Raw genomic sequence first — 21141 nt, 5'->3', positions numbered from 1 at the left:
ATGCTTCAAATAAATAACTTGGTATTAAAAGGTACATGTTTAATCATTGCATATGGAATTCCGTCTGGTCCAGGGGCTGTATCGTTACAATTAGCAAGTGCAGAATCAAATTCCCTTTCAGTAAAAGGAGAATTATACGACTTCCCTTCCTGTTGCAGAATTTAAAATTTTCTTTTCTTCAATGCTCCTGTACTGGTGTCCAGGAGCTCCTTCACACTTGCATGATACATTTGAAAAATGATTAGCTAGGGCATTGCTAATATCATTTGCTTCAGTCACATACTGACCGTTCACCTTCAACACTGGCGGTGGGTTTGGGGTAAATTTGCCGGCAATCTTTTTTATTTTCCCCCTTACAGAAGATGGTGGTGTTCTACTGTTGACTGAGGAAACAAAAGATACGCATGATTGGCGCCTAGGTTCTTTCATGACACGATGCAACTGTGCTCTACACTTTTTCTATGTTATCAAATTTTTCTCAGTACGGCATCTACGCAATCTAGTCGAGATTTTCTGGTGGCTCTGCGCAAGAGACTTAATTCTGAAGACCACCAAGGGACTGGTCGTCGTCTGAATAATCCTGTGATTTTGAGAATCAAACTGACTCCTGCTTTATGGAGAGTTCCATTCAGTAGGTCTATGGCATCATCAATACTTTCAAACTGTTCTGCACTCCCCTCGATTTCACTTAGCTCACAAAATTTAACCCAGTCCGCCTTGTCAAGATTCCATCGTGGTGATCTTTGTAAAGGTGGACCATTGTTGGTGTTTATAATGATTGGTGCCTATCATCTAATGTCCTCCAATCAAAATCAAGAAGGCAGTTAGAGCTTGTAATTGAAAGGTCAGTGCATGACAAGGTACCTATCTGAACATGGAAGTGTTTGGGCTCTCTTATATTAAGGAGTCCGACATCCTCGTTTTCCACAATTGATGATATAATATTACCCCTGGTGTTTGCTGAAACATCACCCCACAAATGATGTCTGCCATTCAAATCTCCAAGTAAAAGAAAAGGTTGAGGGAGCTGTTGAATCCCCTCTAATAAATTATCTTACGATATGTTATCATTCGGAGAGCATATTGTATATTTTCTCCCTATATCAATCTGTACAACCACTGCCTGCAGAGGTGTACGAATAGATAAAGGTATTTAGGGAACATCTCGACGGACGTATATGACTTCCGCTATGGCTCCCTACTCGGTTATCATATGGTGTCCTATATCTAACATATTCGGAGGACAAGAAGTATTAGCATCAATCTGACTCTCTTGTAGACATACAATTATGAGGGATTGGTCGTGAATTAAGAGCTCAAGTTCTTCATATTTGGCCCTTAAAACCTGACGATTCCATTGCAAAATGGAGGAGAAAACTAGGTATTTTCTGGAAGACATCTTGGATGAGGTCTTCCCATTGACAGTTTTTGATTTAACAATATTTTCTGTAGGCTCCTTAAGTGTGGGTCTTGATAAGTTACATTTTATATTAGCCTTTTCAGTGTTCTTTTCACCTAATTCTTGTGGGGGGACCTCAACTTGAATTTTTGATTAATTCAAGAAGTTTTCCTGCTGATCTGAAATGTCAAAAGGCAGAACATCATATCTATTTGATGTCATAACTTTGGTGTTTTTAATGGATGGGGGTGAGGAAGGTGGAGGTCTCTTTCTTTTCCTATTACTGTAACAGGTGGTGGTTTATCAGGTTTTGGCGTTTTTCCCCCTCTACAGGTGCACCTGATATCTCCGTTTTATGTGAAACCTCCATCAAATCAGGCAAAGATAGCCAGAGAGAGATTAGTATTATCCTTTGTAATGGGGGACAAAGGTTTAATAGAGGTGAGCAAAGCCTCAGGTGATATTCTTGCCCCATCCTGCAAAATTTTATCAGAAGATAGCGAATTTCTTATCTGGGGAATACAGGCAGTAATAGGTGGGTTGAATGTCTCCTGCCTCATTTTTCCTCTGGATTTCAATACCTTTGCATAACTTGTTGAATTACTCAATAGTCTCTTGGCATGCCCCACACTTATGTGTTCGATACTGTATTTATTGAGAGCAGCCTCTTCTTATATTGCTGGCAGCTCCTATCAATAGATTTATGATTCAAATTGCAGTTTATACAATTGGCCTCGTGTACATTCTCCATGGTGAACAATGGAGCAAGTACTACATATTTTATCATTCTTGCAAACTTTAGATGGATGCCCATATCTAAAGCAATTAAAACTTTGCAGTGGCTTCTGCTTAAAAGCTCGAACTTAAATTCATTCATTTCCTATGTAAATGTGGAAAGTCACATCAGCATCCTGTTAGGTCGGGATAATAATTGACGTTCCATGGACTTTACGCACTTTCCACACATTTAACCCTGGATAGGTACGGTGGGTCGTTTGCGACCCCGAGCGTCAAAAAAAAACAGGTTTTTCTCACGTGACTCACCCCTGTGACTGAATTTGTGGGTGGTCGACCTGCAGGAGGTGTCTCCCCTACACGCTCTAGTAGTGTCCAGATGTGCATTGCTGTAGCTGTACTCCTTCCCCGATTTCTGAGACGCGTCCGAGTTTACCCTTCTGAGGTAGTTTGCATAATTATCAAAGTTATTACGTATTATGAAATTGTCGTAGAATGGTGCAACTTGTATAGGTTATCAGTTATGGAAAGTCTTGGTGGATTGTTTGGCTACCATGTGCATGTTTTTTTTTTTAGTTAAAATGTCGTTCATCACCACGAGGACCATTTTACCGCGAGTGCCCCTTTTTCATTTTTTTTTCATTTTTTTGCCAAGTCATTTTTCCGTAAGATATTGCCAAATAGTGTCGTAAAACTTTTGCTTGTTTAGTGTTGGAAAGTGTGTCTAGATGATCTGGCTACCCATGCATGACTTTGTTTTTGTCAGATACGACGTAGTTATTGGTATATTGGGTATTTAACTGCGGTTACCAATTTCTGTTTTTTTTTCAATATTTGTAAAAATTACTACGTAGTAAGGAATTGCCGTATATTATTCATTTTTTTTTCATGTTTATGTGTTAGAAAGTGTGCCTTGATGGTTGGGCTAACACGTGCATGTCTTATTTTTTATCTGAGATGTCGTATATTAGAATGTCGGGCATTTTACCGCGAGTGTCCCTTTTTAATTTTTTTTAATTTTTTTGCCAAGTCATTTTTCCGTAAGATATTGCGAAATAGTGTCGTAAAACTTTTGCTTTTTTAATGTTGGAAAGTGTGTCTAGATGATCTGGCTACCCATGCGTGATTTTGTTTTTGTCAGATACGACGTAGTTATTGGTATACAGTGATACCTCGGTAGTCGAACGACTCTATACTCGAACAATTCGGAGTTCGACCAAAATTTTCGAGAAATTTTTGCTGCGGTGCTCGACCAAAAATTCGGTACTCGACCAGCCGAACACGTGACGACCGCATGGGCTTTGTGATGATCGCGCCATCTCGGCCACTCTCGCTTGTTCGGGAAGCATCAGTTCTCTCGAGAGCGTCACTCAGACAACGCGCGATCAGCATTCGTTGTGATTTAGTGATTTTCAGTGCTTTTAATTGCTTTTTTAGCTTTCATAATGAGTCCCAAGAAAGTAATGAGTGTTAAGGGGAAGGAGAAGAGGAAAACAGTGCGAACAACGATCGAGTTGAAGAAGGAAATTATAGCGAAATATGAGAATGGTGTACGAGTGTCCGATTTAGCGGTAGAATACGGAATGGCGAAGTCGACCATTTCTACGTTTTTAAAGCATAAAGAAATGATTAAGAAGGCGAATGTTGCAACGGGAGTTACGGCGGTAACTAAGCAAAGGCCACAAGTGATTGAGGAGATGGAAAAGTTGCTTTTAATATTTATTAAAGAAAAACAGTTGGCCGGGGAAAGTGTTAGTGAAGCGTTCATTTGTGAAAAAGCGTTGCATATCTATGAAGAATTAGTGAAGAAAAGTCCGAGTACCAGTGAAAGTGATTCATTTACATTTAAAGCGAGCAGGGGTTGGTTTGAAAAGTTTCGTAATAGAACAGGTATTCATCGTGTTACTAGGCATGGGGAGGCAGCTAGTTCGGATCAAATTGCAGCCGATAAATACGTGGGGGAATTCGATCGGTACATAAATGAACAAAATTTGATCGCACAACAAGTCTTTAATTGTGATGAGACTGGGTTATTTTGGAAGAAAATGCCAGCCAATACGTACATTACCAAGGACGAGACGAAGATGCCAGGTCACAAGCCAATGAAAGATAGGCTAACATTGTTGCTGTGTGCAAATGCAAGTGGCGATTGCAAGATCAAACCCTTGTTAGTGTACCACTCGGACAACCCCCGGGTGTTCAAACGAAATAATATTTGTAAAAGTGCACTACCAGTTATGTGGCGCTCGAACACTAAATCTTGGGTCACAAGACAATTCTTTACTGAGTGGATAAACGAAGTGTTTGCCCCCCAGGTTAAGGCTTACCTCATTGAAAAGAGCTTGCCAATGAAATGTCTTCTGGTTATGGACAATGCTCCTGCACATCCTCCAGGTCTCGAGGATGACTTGAAAGAAGAATACAGCTTTATCAAAATCAAATTCTTGCCCCCCAATACTACTCCCATACTCCAGCCCATGGACCAACAGGTCATTTCAAACTTCAAAAAACTCTATACCAAGGCCCTTTTCAGAAAGTGTTTTGAAGTGACCAGTGACACGAAGTTGACCCTAAAGGAATTCTGGAAGGAACACTTCAGCATCCTCAACTCTGTTAACATGATTGACCAAGCTTGGCGAGGTGTGACCTATAGGACATTGAACTCTGCCTGGCGTAAGCTGTGGCCATCATGTGTCACAGAGAGGGAGTTTGAAGGTTTCCAACCAGAGGCGGGTCCAAGCACTGCTACCCCTGTAATTTCTGATGACACTGATGTCGTTGAGGAAATTGTTGTCATGGGCAGGAGTTTGGGGCTTGAGGTCGACAAGGATGATATTGATGAGCTTGTAGAAAGCCATTCTACCGAGTTGACTGTGGAGGAATTGTTGCACCTGCAACAACAACAGCAGCAGGATCTGATTGTGGAGCAGGAATCTTCAGAAGAGGATGAGGTAAGGGAGGATGTTCCAAGTTCTCTCATCAATGAAATTTGTTCCAAGTGGGCAGATGTGCAGGCTTTTGCTGAAAAATACCACCCAGAAATTGCAGTAGCAAACCGGGCAGTGCATATGTTTAATGATAGTGTCATGTATCATTTTCGAAGAATACTGCAGAGGAGGAAGAAACAATTAACAATAGACCAGTTTTTCACAAAAGAAAAGAAAGCTGCTACATCAAAGCCTGTTTCTCCTCCAAAGAAGAGACAAAGAAGAGAAGAAACCCCTGAAATAGATCTGCCCACCCTTTCATTGGAGAGAGAAACAACTCCTGAAGGAGAACTACCCCGCCACATCATGGAAGGGGACTCTCCTTCCAAGCAGTAACCTCCCCCTTCCATCCTCTCCACATCCATCCCTGTATGCCATCGAACCGCTGCTCAAAGGTATGTTCACTACAGTACAGAAAATGGTTTAAAATTGTTTTATTTTAGTACAGTAAATGGTTTAAAATTGTTTTATAGGATTTTCTGACCAATTTCATACACATTTAGATAATTATTGTTGTTTAGGTACACGTTTTATTAATATTTTGGGCCTGTTCGAGTGCTTGGGAACGGAATAGAATATATACCATTATTTCTTATGGGGAAAAAAAATTCGGTACTCGAACAAATCGGAGGTCGAACACGGATCTCGAACGGATTATGGTCGAGTACCGAGGTATCACTGTATTGGGTATTTAACTGCGGTTGCCAATTTCTGTTTTTTTTTCAATATTTGTAAAAATTTACTACGTAGTAAGGAATTGCCGTATATTATTGATTTTTTTTTCATGTTTATGTGTTAGAAAGTGTGCCTTGATGGTTGGGCTAACACGTGCATGTCTTTTTTTTTTTATCTGAGATGCCGTATATTAGAATGTTGGGCATTTTTCCGCGAGTGCCCCTTTTTATTTGTTTTGCATTTTTTTGCTTAGTCATGTTACCGTAAGGAATTGGCAAGTAGTGTCGCAAAACTTATATTTTTATAGTGTTGGAAAGTGTTTCTAGATGATCTGGCTACCCATGCCTATTTTTTTTTTAGCCAGATATGGCGTATATATAAGTATGTGTTCGATTTTCCTGTGATTGCCATTTTTTCGTTTTTTCCCATTTCTTTCAAAATTACTACGTACTAAGGAACTATCACAGAGTAATATTTCATTTATATGTTTATTTGTCGGAAAATATGCCTTGATGGTTTGCCTAGCACGTGGCTGAAATTTTTTTTTTTCTGAAATGCCGTATATTAGAATGGCCATTTTTCCACGAGTGCCCCTTTTTATGTGTTTTGCATTTTTTTGCTTAGTCATGTTACCGTAAGGAATTGGCAAGTAGTGTCGCAAAACTTATATTTTTATAGTGTTGGAAAGTGTTTCTAGATGATCTGGCTACCCATGCCTATCTTTTTTTTAGCCAGATATGGCGTATATATAGGTATGTGTTCGATTTTCCGGTGATTGCCATTTTTTCGTTTTTTCCCAATTCTTTCAAAATTACTACGTACTAAGGAACTATCACAGAGTAATGATTCCTCTAGATGTTTATTTGTCGGAAAATTTTGTTTACTTTTTTTTTGATTGAATATCATCAAATTTTTTTAGCTAAAATATTGTTTTACATTTTTTTTTTTCGATTTTATTTCCCTTCAAAAAAAATTTTTTGGGTCAGAATTTTAATTTTATAGTCGTAAAATAATCGACAATTATCCAGCAACCCACCATACAATTTTTATGCATATCCAATAATAATTAGATTAGTAAATAACACCTTGAAATTGACATACCCTTCCTACATTTCAAGTGGCAGATTAGGGAGTCTGAGTCAGTGTGGTTGGCGGCCATTTTGTGGACATATCCGAAGCGTAAGCTGCCCTATCTATATATATTCTTGTTCCCTATAGAATTTGTGATATTTTGGTATATTTTTACCTGCATAAATATCATATTATATATTAAATATATGTATTTTTTTACGAAATTTCCAAGTACTCAAAAAATTACCTTTAGATATGGCCCCTGATATAAATGTAATTTACAAAATAATGAAGATTTTTTTACATATTTCTATTTTAGGATAACATATGTTTATTCCCTAAAAAAATTAGCCACTTCCTATTTCATTTGGGTACCCAAAAAAATTCATGAAATTTGGACAATTTTTTTTGGCCAAAAAAAGTTACCCTTTTTTTCTCATTTCAGATCTTCACCTCCATGGGTCTGACTTCATCCAAAATACATCAAGATGTGTCCTAAACATTCAAGAATCAATTCCTAAAAGGATTTGTGTATATATGTATAAACTTTTTTTTATGAATTTTTATGTCAGGTCTTTTTTTTTTTCTACTTAATTTTTAAAAATATTTATAATAAATAGTTTTTCTGCAGATGAGTAGTATTTATCTTTACAGTTGTTTTAAGCATTCATTGAAGTTTTTTTTGGCAAAAGAAAAAAGGAGGTTACTGCAAAAACTGATTTTTCAAGAATTTTTTTTGGCGTCGGGGTCGTTCGCGTCCGAGTATACCCTTAAAGGGGTGTCCGAGGACCGTACCTATCCAGGGTTAAAGGACACATGGCCAATATCTCATCTGTAAACTTATATAAAACTCTATTGAAAACTATTCCCCTTCAATATCTTAAGTTTAGATGGGTTTCACATCCGGCTTTATGTCGTCATTCTCTGTTTTTAAATTGCAAAGCATAACAGATTGTGTTTCTGATTTGGCACTTATGAGGAAACTATTCTTTCCAAAATGAGATATATCTTCTGGACGATGGTACCTACCTTCTTTTGAAGAAATTTACATATCTTAAAATAATTTCCTGTACTCCCTTATGACTGAACAGTAAGCCACTTTGGTGGTTTTGGCTTTCTCTAGGAGGGTACAACTACCTCTATACACCTTCATCAATCCAATCTGCAGGTTTGTATAAATCTAGATCCTTAGGTACCCCATTTATATATATATATTTGTTCCAACACGGAGTACTTACCTCGAACTACTTTCTTAGGAGTATCTGGGATCTCCTCTCAACCGACCAGAATTTTGTGTAGTTTACCCTACTCCCGTTTTCTATGCGGGGAACCTCTGGCGGAGTGATACGCGCCATGAGACGACCCGGGGTCAGAGAGCGTGCTCGCTCAGGTCTCGACCTCCAGTAAGTTTTCTGGTCGCGTCGTGATAACATCTCTCCGCGCTCTCCTTACCCAGTGCGACCCTTTGTGTCCCACATGGTCCTCTTGTGTTCATACCTTACCTTATCCTACCCTTTCCTCTGTGTTCCTGTGTCTTGCGGTGCTTTACTGGTTCGTTATGGAGCATCCCCGTCGTTGCCCCGGGGCTATGGCCGGTAAATCTTGTGGGGCTTTTCTGTCCAAGCTGGAAGTCGACCCCCACCTTTTTTGTTCATCGTGTAGGGGCAGTGTGTTCCCCTGTAGCCACGTGTCCGGAGTGTGAATCCTGGAATGAAGTTCAGTGGGTGTGCTACGGCACCAAAAAGAAGGTGGCTTCCAAGAGGTCGCCGAAGAAGCCAAGCATCTCCTCGCCGCTTGCTTCTCCCGATGCCTCTTCGGAGAGAGCTTCTCTACCGCCTTCCCCTACCCAGAGTAGGGGACGAGGTAAGTCCGTTGCGGGGAAGCGGCCCATTGCTCTTCCCCAGGAGTCTGTGATGTCTGTTGGTGGGGATGTTGTGTCGGTTCAGGCAAGTGGGGAGCCTGAGGGAGGGACGGGAGTGTGTTCGGGGGACGCGTTCCTGGTGCCAGCAGGGCCCGTCTCTACCGACGATCATATGTGGGGGAAGGCCGCTTACAGCCTCTTCCCCCGCTTCTTGGGCATGCGTTTCAGGTACGTCAACGGCCGGGGGAGACACCGAGGAGGAGGATTCGCCGAGTTCGGACCCCCTCGCGTGGGCGCCGCCGAGGACGCCCTTCAGGTCGCCCATGAGACTGGAGAAGGAGTTCGACACCTGGTTTACCCGTAAGAAAGTGCCTCGCTCTTCCCCAGCGCCCTCAGCAACGCTCCCTCCCGTCTTCCTGCAGCCTTCTTCACCAGCGGACCGGGACGAAGAGCCACCAGCAACTCGGGACGATTCGGACCGTTCAGCACGTTCTTACCAATCTTCGGTCTCCTCGTTCGGGTCGTACTCTTTCTCCTCGGAGGACGAAGGTCCGAGGGACTCGAAGAGGAGACGCGAGAGGTCCCCGTTCCCATTCCCGATCTCGCTATGCCAGGAGGCGTTCCAGATCCCCCAGGAGGAAACACAGGAAGAGCCGCTCGTCTAGAGAAGAATGGGTACGAGTCACCATCCCACGCAACCACCTCCTAAGATCTTCAGCAGCACCGAGTATCTCTGGCTGGCTTCCAAGAGCTCTTTCTCCATCCTCGAAGTACGGCCCCTCCAGCAGGCCTGAACATCGACGGAAGTCCTCGCATCAGGTCTCGGTCGACAGGCATAAGTCAGCGAAGGTTCCGACTTCATCCGCCCAACGGAGAGAGTCGCCCCTTCGGCCTGGCAGCCTTGTCCCGTCCTCCAGTACTTCAGTGCCCCGCCCTGAGCGTAAGAGTCAACCAGTTAGTACGGGGAAGCCTGCAGCCGCTTGGATCCCCGCAGGAGAGGGTAGGCCCATGACTGATACCCTCATCCCAGCGGGGCTGCCCGCTCTGCGACTCGAGCCGCCAAGGGCTCGCCACAACAGAAAGATGCCTCCACCTCAAGCGGAGCCCTCCGTCTTAGACGTACCTACTCAGGGGGTTAACCAGTCGCCCGAAGGCCTCGTGGATGGCGGAGAGTGCTCAACGGACGAGGTTTCCACGTACAGGAAAGTTCTAGCCCTCATCAGGAAACATCACAGGCCAGATGAGCCGAAGCCCTGGCTCTCTGGACTCAGCAGGTTGGTGGACAACTAGGTGCAACAGAGGCCTTCGCTGGCTCTCCCCCTGTCGAGAGATGTTAGGCTGGGCATGGGACACATTAATAAGGTCATGGCCAGCCATGCGGATGCCCCCGGGAATCAGAGCGCCTCCAAATTCCTCCAGGGACTCAAGACACAGAAGCGTTTTTATCTCCCGGAGGGGCGCAGCGCAGGTCCCTGTACGGTGGAGCCAGCCATTGCTATACTGAACCAGGGAGCCGCTGAGGATAGGGCGTCCTCCGCTCCAGTATGTTTTTCTCCGACGGAGACCTCCATGATGGAGGATATGGCCCTGGACTTGGTATACGTCTCGTCATGGCTGGACTGGTGGGCCTCCACGCTAGTAGGTTTTCAAGCCTCTTACGACCTCTCCGTCCCCGAGAACCAGACCCTGCTGAGGGAACTAATTAGCTCAGGGGGAAAGGCCCTCAAGTTCCTTTGGTACCAGTCCCTCTCTCAGGCAGCCAACTGGGTCCTGCGGAAGAGGGACACAGTCCTGAGTAAGCTGGTCAGGAGGCTACCAGACAGAGAAGCGAGAGCCTTAAGGAACCTACCCTTGTGCAGCGAGTCGGTGTTCCCCTTGAAGGCAGTGGAAGAGACGATGGAGAGGGGTCAGAAAACTTAAGGATGTGGGAGAGCCCAGACTCCTTCCAAGAAGACGCCCTGCCCATAGGAGACCCTCTTCGGATGTCTCACCCTTCCCGCGCCTCGCCGAGCCAGCCCAGAAGGAACACCCCGTCTGTGTCTTGACACCAGCCCTCGCAGCCCTCCCGCAGAGGTGTCGAAGTACTTCGACCCCTCAGGCTAACTTCAGACCGTCCTACTCTTAACTCCAGGAGAGGACGCTCCAGCCGCGCCTCTCGAAGGAGATAGGAGGGGAGGCCCCCTACTCCTGCCGAAGCCTCAGGTGGGGGGATGCCTCAAACAATCTTGGCAAGCATGGCGGGACCACGGAGCGGATCCGTGGACCGTAGCAGTACTGAAGGAAGGATACAGGTTACCCTTCCTAGCGGAGCCACCGCCTCTGATTCCAGACCAACAGGCGGAGTGGTTGGCGCCCAAGGACCCCTTGAAGAAAGCAGCGTTGCAGGAGGAAGTTTCGGCAATGCTTGCGAAAGGGGCAGTAGAGCCAGTCAGGAACCCAGGACCGGGGTTCTACAGCAGGCTCTTCCTGGTGGAGAAAGCGACAGGGGGCTGGAGACCGGTCAGAGACCTCTCAGCCCTCAAGTTCATGTGCAAGACCGACTTCAAGATGGACACCCCGAAGTCGGTCTTAGCGGCCTTGAAGGAGGACTTCTTCATGATGTCCATAGACCTCAAGGATGCATACTTCCAGATCCCTGTGCACCCCTCCAGCAGGAAGTTCCTAAGGGTAAAATGGGGTACCCAGACATTACAATTCAGAACCCTCTGCTTCGGACTGTCGACAGCTCCTCAGGTCTTCGCAACAGTTTCAACCTGGGCACACGAGCAGGGCATCCGCCTGATTCGGTACCTAGACGACTGGTTGTTGCTTTCAGCCTCAGAGGGAGCACTGAAGGAGCAAGGCGCGAAACTTCTGCGGTTCTGCAGCGTCTTGGGTATAATCATCAACCTGGAGAAGTCTCAGCTGATACCCTCCACCAGGATGACCTACCTAGGGATGGTTCTGGACTCCCGGTTGGCGAGAGCCTTCCCCTCCACGGAGAGACTGGACAACCTAGAGCAGATACTCTGGCCCTTCCTGTCTGGCCAGCCCAGGAGAGCCAAGGACTGGCAAAGATTGATAGGCCATCTCGTGTCGTTTGAGAAGTTAGTTCCCCTGGGGAGGCTCAAACTCAGGGGCGTGCAGTGGAACCTGAAGGAGCTCTGGAACCAGGGGGACTCCCCGCACAAGATAGTCCCGGTGTCCCCGGAGACGAAGGAGGTCCTGAAGTGGTGGCACGTCAGAACAAACAGCCTCAAGGGAATGCCCTTCGCAGTCGACCCTCCGGAGATGCTCCTGTTCACAGACGCACCCAAGGAGGGTTGGGGTGCCCATCTTCTCGACAAGACAGCAAAAGAAAAATGGGACCCCGAGGAGACGAACCTGCACATAAACGTGCTAGAGCTGATGGCCGTGCAAAGGGCATGCCGAGAGTTCGTCCATCTACGCCGGGGAAACACCGTGGCTCTGATGTGCAACAACGCCATGGTGGTGGCCTACGTGAAAAAGCAGGGAGGACTGAAGTCGAGGAAACTGTGCAGTCTCACAACGGAATTCCTGGAATGGGCAGAGGAGGAGCAGATCAAGATCACAGCCAGATTCATTCCGGGAAAGAGGAACGTCCTCAGCAGGATGGGTCAAGTTGTAGGGTCGGAATGGTCCCTACATCCAGGAGTGGCCAAGACCATCATCCTGAAGTGGGGCTCTCCGGTAATAGACCTCTTCGCCATAAGACTAAATGCATAGCTCCCCGTGTTTTGTTCTCCTGTGCCAGATCCGACAGCAGCGTTCAAGGACGCCTTCTAACATCCTTGGGACAATCTCGACGTGTACGCCTTCCTTCCCTTCGGGATGCTCAGACAGGTCCTCAACAGGGTGAGACGGGCGGACAACCTGTGGATGACTTTGGTAGCGCCCTGGTGGCCAGAGAGAGAATGGTTCGCAGACCTAAAGGAACTGGCGTGCCTTCCACCTTGGCTGCTTCCGGACAGGCCAGACCTTCTCCGGCAGCCTCACTTCCATAGGTTTCACGAAAACCCTCGGTCCCTCCTCCTTCACACGTGGAGGTTATCGAGCGTCTCCTCTGGAAGGAAGGATATTCATCGAAGACCGCAGCAAGGATGTCAGGTTACCTAAGACGGTCGTCGGTCGCGGTATACCAAGCGAAGTGGGCTACCTTTACAAAATGGTGCTCCTCGAAGAACATCAGGACGTTAGAGGCCTCCATTCACGAGATGGCAGACTTCCTGGTGTATCTCAGGGACGAAGTGGGCATGTCCATCCCAGCCATCAAAGGAGTCCGAGCGGCATTGGGCCAAGTCTCCCTCCTAAAGGGCATCGACCTAGGTACTTCCAGACATATCTCGATTCTCATCAAGAGCTTCGAACAGTCGTGTTCTCCCCAGTCCACTAGAGTGCCCCAGTGGGATGTGGCTAGGGTGCTGAAGATGCTTTCAGAGCCTCCTTTCGAGCCCCTCAAGGACATCCTAGACAAGGAGCTCACCCTCAAGACGATCTTCCTGTTAGCCCTTGCGTCGGCGAAAAGAGTAAGTGAGATTCATGGGCTGTCTTACAAGGTCTCACACTCGAAGGGCTGGTGAGAAGCTACCTTCAGGTTCTTACCCACCTTTGTAGCTAAGACTCAGAACCCATCTGTTTGGGACCCTATGTTTGAAGGGTTCTCAGTGCCAGTTATCCCGCGGTCGGACAACCCGAGGGACTTACTACTGTGCCCAGTCAGGGCAGTACGGAAGTACCTAGAGAGGACTGCCAGACTTCGCCCCGAGACCAAGAGTCTGTTCGTCTCCTCAGGACAGGTGAAGAAGCCGGTCTCCTTCTGGCTACGACAGGTAATCATGAGAGCCTACGGAAGTTCGGGGGTCTCCCTTCCGGGAAAGCCTAGACCCCTTGACATTAGAGGCCTGAGTACTAAGCTGGCCTTCGAGAAGAACATGGCAGTGGTCTAGATCCTGAGAGCAGGTACATGGTCAAGACAATCCACCTTTACGGCTCACTACCTAAAGGAATGTTCGAGAAAATCCTTGGATGGGTTCTCGCTCGGTCCAGTCATTTCTGCGCTCCTAAAGATTTAAGGTGTAACCTCGGGGAAGCCGTGGGCGGTAAGTCCAAGAGACACAGGTTCCTTCCTTACCTTTTTCCCTCCTATCACCTTCGCCTACATGACCCTTGAATCCTTCACCTGCCATGGGATACTGTCAGTGAAAGAATACGTCTCCAAGGATTTTTACAGAGGTGAGTTACTCAAGACACTAAGATAGTTTTTTGCGTTGTTTTCCCCTATTTCTCGTTTTGTTTTTAGGTCAGCAGAACCTAGCCTCCTATCTAGGTTCCCCTTTTTCTCTTCGTCAACGGTCTCTAGGTCCGGAAGGCCACTCCCACCTCCTAAAGTATAAGTCTCCTAAGAAAGTAGTTCGAGGTAAGTACTCCGTGTTGGAACAAATCACAAATTTTAAGTAATTTGTATTTTTCCTAACAGTACTTACCTTGAACTACTTTTGGGTTATGGCCTGCCCATCCTGCCCCGAGTGCCCTACAGGACTTCGTAGAAACCTTCCTATCAAAACTTACTGGAGGTCGAGACCTGAGCGAGCACGCTCTCTGACCCCGGGTCGCCTCATGGCGCGTATCACTCTGCCAGAGGTTCCCCCGCATAGAAAACGGGAGTAGGGTAAACTACACAAAATTCTGGTCGGTTGGGAGGAGATCCCAGATACTCCTAAGAAAGTAGTTTGAGGTAATTACTGTTAGGAAAAATACAAATTACTTAAAATTTGTGATTATATATATATATATATATATATATATATATATATATATATATATATATATATATATGTGTGTGTGTGTACATGTGAATATATACATATACATACACTGTACTAGGTAAACCTGGATCAATGTCCATGCCAGAATCGGACTTCCACCCACCTAAGAGTGAGTCATCCACATAAATAACGTAAGGTTTGTTAGTATGGGAACAAATTTGAAGATAATTTTTATTTTTCCCCAAGTAATACAAACCTGGAGTTATTCATATAATTTGGTCTGCCATTACCTGTCCCCCTAGAAGTCCTGCCTCCATTAAAAAAGTGACTTAGTTCATAGCTGGGAGTAGATATAGGTGGCTGGGTAACCCCCAGCTACCCCCTGCCTACCCACTCATTGGTTAGGTAGGGTTGCCGCCTCGCACTTTTAACTCTAGTAGCTACTTTCCAGCTTCTCCAAAAGATAATCCACATAAATAACTCCAGGTTTGTATTAGTTAGGGAAAAATACAAATTATCTCCAAATATTTCATATTTGTTTGTGAGCGCAAGATGCTCCAAAAAGAAAGTATCCAAAAATATAGTTTCATTTGGTAAAGACAAACAATCATGATAGCTTATAAATCCTCAGGGGAAGTATTGCCAAAGGCCCCCTAGAGCACATGATATCCATGGTCTTGCTACAACCCCAGCGTTCTGCAAGAACCACTCGATAGCACAAGTTCTCAAAGGTGGCATATGGAAAAGGCAAAACCATTACCCTAGAGATTGTACTAATAGGTCCCTGGACACTTTCTCTTCACAACTTATTGTTACAGCTCAAATAATCTAATTTTATGCTCTTATGGACTACTTAACTGTTTTACCAAAGGCATCAATTATTCTCTGCATTAGAAGGCTATGTAATGTGGATCAAGGCAGATTGTGATCACAGATGGACCTGAAGCTTTTACTTGGAATTGACCCTAATGCAAGTGAGAATGCCATGTTCTTTCAGTTATCATTGACTATACACAGTATTTGAGATTCATTGTGTATTTATTAATGGTTATATTGTATATCGTAACCTCAGGCACAAGACTAAAACCTTTGGATTGAACTTTTTAGCCCTGCCTCTTACAACCCTGCAATGCAGTTCCAAATCAATCCACTTCTGACCTATAGCTCTTACTTAAAAAGGGATTTTGACGAAGGAAAAATCTATGTCTGGGCGAGGAAACTGTATCGCCCAGTGAAATGCTCCTTAAAGCACCATTTCAAAGTTATAAATACTGCTAAATATACCAGAGAAAAAAGTTGTATGGAATGCCAGGAATATACCCAGCTCGCTCACCCCTAAAGGGCGTCAGTATTAAAACTGGGGCGAGTGATACCACTACCAGAGGTCCCTTTCCAATTAGACTTCTCCCTCCTCAAAATCTCCTGTTACTACGAGGTGTCGTTCACTACAGCTACTGCCCCCCCCCCCCCCCACTACCAGTGAGTAGGGGGAGAGTTCCCATCTACATAAGAGAGAGTCCCAGTTAAATGACTCAGAAGTTTGTATGTGCATAGAAATAAACAACAAATTTTTAAAACTATTTGTATTTTCCTTAGCTTTACAAACTTTAGTCATTTAATCAAAGATCCAGCCTCAACCTCCCTACAAGTCTTCGACAGGAAGAGAGTGAAGTGCATCCTGCGAACGCCATGCACTGGACTTGCCTAGCAACTGCATGATAATGCAATCAAACCCTTTACCTTTTGATTTTCTGATCGTAAAAAACGAGACTAAGAGTACTGTAACCCATTTAAATTACTCAAGTTTTATAGCTAGGAAAAATACAAATTGTTTTAAAAAAAATTTTAGTTTTACTTTGAATATCTTTGTATTTATTTGGTTACAGGTGGATTGAAAAATGGCGTTCAGTGAACCAGATAAGGAACAAAGCCTCTGTACCTTGATGGCTCGCTTGAAGGTGGGGAATCCCAATCTTGGTAGGAAAGAGATGCATTCTGCTGTAGTTGCTGAAGGACCAGAATGGAAAGAAATAACAGTTGAAGAGATAAGCAATCTGTGGAGAAGAATGAAAAGAAAGAATGCCAGGAATAAGGAAAATATTGTTGCATCATCAAAACAGAATTTGGATTACAGTGTTGAAAGTCCATCATTGCAAGAATTGGGTGCCTGTGAAAAGCAAGGAAGCCCCCCAAAATTAGACAAAGCTAATTCAATAAAGGCCAAGAAAAGTCCACATGGAAGACGAGAAGAGCCACAAGAATACAAAGAGATAAATGCGAGTGAAATCACAGCAGCTTTCAATAGGGAGAAAGTTCTAAAAGCAGATAGCAATAAAAGTCCTGCATTAGAAAAGCATTTGAAGTATCTAGCAGAATATCCAGGTGTTAATTATGTAGTGTTCACTCCTTCACATGAAAATAAAGACTATGCTATTAAGCTTGCAGATGCCATGGGCGAGGTGTTTTTCAATGTAATGTGGAACCGTGTAGTCAGGGCTCCTTTTGGAAGCAAATCTATCAAGAGAGAATTGTGGATGATTTATGATCAACTGCATGCAAACTTGTTGCCTAGGTATAGGAAGATGTTGCGCAATCAGTTGCAAGAGGAGTTTGGTGTTGATCCACTGGAAGGAAAGTAACTTTTATTGATTACTAGTTTTGAGAGCGATATTTTTATAGTTTTTGTATCCCACCAAATTTGAAGCCCTACAGATTATATTTTCTCCATACTGAATCACTTCATCCATACTATGTTTTGCTGTTAAAGAAACTGTAAAAGTACAATAGCCTAAAGAAGTAGAAAGTGAAATGGGATTTATTGCAAAATTGTTTGATATTTTAGTTTCTGAATAAATTTTTGTAAACGAACAAATATTTCATTGTGGCGACAATTATTATGTAAGGGTTTTATTTGATTTTCCTAGAGAGTTAATGAGGGAAATTATTATTATTACTAGCTTAACTACAACCCTAGTTAGTTGGAAGAACAAGAAGTTATAAACCTAAAACTCCAACTGGGAAAATGGTTCTGATTTATTACTGTATATCCTTTTATTCTGGTATAGTATCAACATCGTTGGTATTTCTTCATTACATATTTTAATTGGCATTTCTTCACTAAAAAATTTTTAAGTAATGACAGTATTGCTTAATATTTTAATTTTGAGGATTTTAGAGGCAGATTAAGTAAATATGAAGTAATTCCTAGATTGAATAGTGTTTAGTATAAAGAGAAACTCTGTACGGAATCGGCACAATAATAATTTTGCAGTTTAGGGCATACTAATACAGTAAGAATATGAAGCGGACACCAAAATATCTTTCATGTTACCAGGAATATTTGTTTAACATTACTTTGTTTGAAGTGATCAATGGTGGCCGGATGGGCAAAGGCTTATTGATCCAGCACTATATACAAACCTTATGCTCTTTGCGTAGGAGTATTAATTCGGCAATAGCTGAAACTAGCCCTTAAAAATTTTTGCAAGTTGTAACTACCCTCTAGTTAGTGGAGGGGTATAGCGGAGGTAGGCCAGAACCTCGCTCACACCAGCACTAGTAAACAACCCTCACTTTTTATTTTGGTTTGTTGGAATACAGACATGTTCTTACTCCTCCGTTAAAACCAAATAAAAGTTTCCTTAATTTACTAGCCTGAAAAGCTTAAAATTTCCTTTTATTTCTGTTCTCTTTCAGGTATGACTGCCCGTAGGGATTGTAATCATGTGGGTTTGTCCCAGCAATGAAGGGCGCCGTTGCGGCACCTTCATATCGGCAGAGGAGACAGATCTTCACGGTCCTTGCCCTGCATGTAGAGGTCACTCTTGCATGCAGGAGTCTTCATACCAGGAGTGGTTGAGGTTTAACAGGCTGCGGAAGGAGAGGGATTCTTCTACTTTGAAAGGGAAGAAACCTCGCCATCGGTCTCAGCCGGCTCAACCTCAAAACGCTGCCTCTGCTTGATCGCCTTTCCCCTGGGAGATGATCAAGTATGAGCGGGGTTCATGTGACTACAGGACAAACTTACGTGTCTGGGCCTCCTTGCTTATGCTAACAAAGCAGCGTAGGCCACTGAGGGCAGTTCATCTGCTGTGACCTTGGGGCTCACAGGTTCCCCGTGCAAGGAAAGTTTACACGAGGTCTTACATCTAGGGGCGCAACGGGATTGTAGAGGATGATCCCTCTCCTCTACTGTTGGAGCTAGCAAGTTTGGCTCTGATGCAGAACTCCTCTCTCTGGCAACCTTGTCAGTGCATTTAGTGTGAGTGATGCGGCCAACATGGTAAGGGTTGCAAAGTGCTCGGTGCAATCCATTTCATGTTTGGACCACTGGTGAGGAACAGTAGGCTACCTCATGAAGAACAAGGATCTATCTACTCCTCAAAGGAAGGAAGCACTGTTGGCCTTCTTCTTCTTGGGAGTTAGGGCCCTGGTGTTCTCGGCACATACCATCATGAACCAGTGGATCAACTGGGTATTGAAACGAAACGATGCAGTTTCAAAAATTCCTGAGGCTGGTACCTAAGAGAAAAGCTATGAGGCTGCGCAACTCCTCTATGGATGGCAGACAGATGGAGGAAAGAGAGTCAGGACTCCCTTCTACATGGATGATGACCTCACGCTCTTACTCAGCGGTACTTCCACCACAGATCTTCTCCGACTAAGGCTCAGAGGTCGAAGAGGAGCTCTCAGAAAAAGCAGATCCATAGCCCCAAACAGCCCTTCCAACCTAAGAGCTCGAGGATTAAACGAAAAAGATGAGGATAATCCCGCTAGGGAGGGCAATGCATTCCCATGACCGGTCCACCAGTAGGGGGATGCCTGAAAACCAGATGTCAGAGGTGGATGCTCCATGGGGCCGAACCTTGGCCTGTCTCCGTACTAAGAGAGGGATATAACATGCAATTCACACACTCGCCCTCCTCTCATCCTCCCTCCGATGATGTCAGATTCTAACATGAAGGAACAGGACCTTGAGGCTAAAGTTCAGACCCTGTAGAAGGACACTCTCCAAGAGGTCTCGGAAGGGTCTCTAGGCTTCTACGGTCTCTTTATTTCTTGTAGAGAAGGCATCTGGAGGATGGAGACAGCCCAGACAGTCAGACAGGCTGTCAGAACACATATCATTAGACCTCAAGGATGCATACTTCCAGATCTCTGTTCATTCATCCTCAAGGAAGTACTGTACATGAGTTTCACGTTAGAAAGGAATATATACCAGTTCAAGGTGCTGTGTTTAGGCCTGTCCACAACATCTCGGGTGTACACCTAGGCCCACAAGAACAGCAGCCATCCGCTTCATTATCTAGACGATTGGTGGGTTCTGGTTGATTTGAGGGAGACCTTTCTCCTCCTCCAAAGACAGGTTTCTTGTATTTTGCCAAGATCCAGAGGTCATGGGGAATTAAGAAAAGTCCCAACTGCAACTGTCTCAAGACAGGGTATATAGGGGGATGAAAATCATGACCAAACTTGGTAAGATTTTTCTGTCCAAGGAACTAGTAAAGAAACTGAGAGAGATGGCTCAGACCTTCCTCTCGAGAGATGCATTGCCAGTAAATCAGTGGCAAAGCTGCTGTTAGTCCCCAATGGCTGTCTGCGCATTCGATCTCTAGAGTGGCAGCTGAAGACCTTTTGGTCTCAGCGTTCAGACCCTCCAAGTATTCTGGTGCCAGTGGGGCAGGAAAAAAAGACCTGGGATGGTGGGCGTCAGACACCAACCTGCTCAGGGTAGAAGGCCACCTCTCTCCTTCCTCGCACTTGTTGTTCTTCACAGATGCATCAAAAGAAGGGTGGGGAGATTAGTTGCTCTTCACAGATGCATGGAAAGAAGGATGTGGGGCTCATCCGCTGCACCTCACGGCTTCTGTGCAATGGTCAGAATCTGAGCAGCAGTGCCACATAAACCTCCCGGATATGATATATCACTCATTGAAGTGATAAATCATCAGAAAGAGTACATCAATATCTTCAGAATTTATTATTTTATGGTGCTGAGGTGACATTTTGTGACATGGAATAACAAGTGTCAGCCTCCTCATGAGAGCAAAATAATGCAGCAATTTCATTTGAACTATGTTTTGCTATACAGTACTTGCAAGGGTCTGAGGTACTCTTTCTGTAAAGAATGACTAAGAAAAAATCGGCAAATACAGCTTTATTGACTTCTTTATTTCAGCAAACGTGAAAATTTTAACTCTAACCTCGGCATCCATAAAACTCTTGGTTCCACCTACTATCAGTCTAGAATTTATGAAGGTGGTTTGTTTTCATATGCCATTCCAAGACCCCAGTTAGTGATTTATCTACCTCAGCACATGCCACTTGACCATTGACAAAGTTAGTAAGTTTTTGCAGTATTGTTCTAAAATCAAATGAATTTTGATTATGCAATAACTTTCTGCACATCTGCTTCATCTCTTTACTATCCATCTTTGTTGGAGTTCCTCATGAGTTTGCCTTGTTGAAGGTCTACTTTGGTGTACTGATTTCAGGGCATTGAGAATTCTGCTGTTTCATGGCAGGTCATTAACCATTTTGTCAAAGTTTTTCTTGAAGTCAATTGCCAATAGTCATTTTACTGAAACACACAAGGTCAGACTTTCCATGATGTTCAATGAAGACTCATTTCCTCACTAAAGTGATGGA

At 44.4% G+C, this 21141-nt stretch overlaps 1 protein-coding gene across 1 annotated transcript in view; it reads left to right on the top strand.

Annotated features, from left to right (window-relative positions):
- Positions 1-17390, top strand: part of LOC137623701 (uncharacterized) — a 55633-nt gene extending 38243 nt beyond the window's left edge. Inside the window, exon 2 of the mRNA XM_068354526.1 lies at positions 16380-17390. Within this exon, the coding sequence (XP_068210627.1) occupies positions 16392-17132 (741 nt within the window). The 5' untranslated portion in view covers positions 16380-16391 and the 3' untranslated portion in view covers positions 17133-17390. The remainder of the gene's footprint in view (positions 1-16379) is intronic.
- The last annotated feature ends 3751 nt before the right edge of the window (positions 17391-21141 follow it).

The sequence above is a fragment of the Palaemon carinicauda genome, chromosome 30 (assembly GCF_036898095.1).
Source record: "Palaemon carinicauda isolate YSFRI2023 chromosome 30, ASM3689809v2, whole genome shotgun sequence".
Lineage (NCBI taxonomy): Eukaryota > Metazoa > Arthropoda > Malacostraca > Decapoda > Palaemonidae > Palaemon > Palaemon carinicauda.
This window is presented reverse-complemented; position numbering and strand designations above follow the sequence as displayed.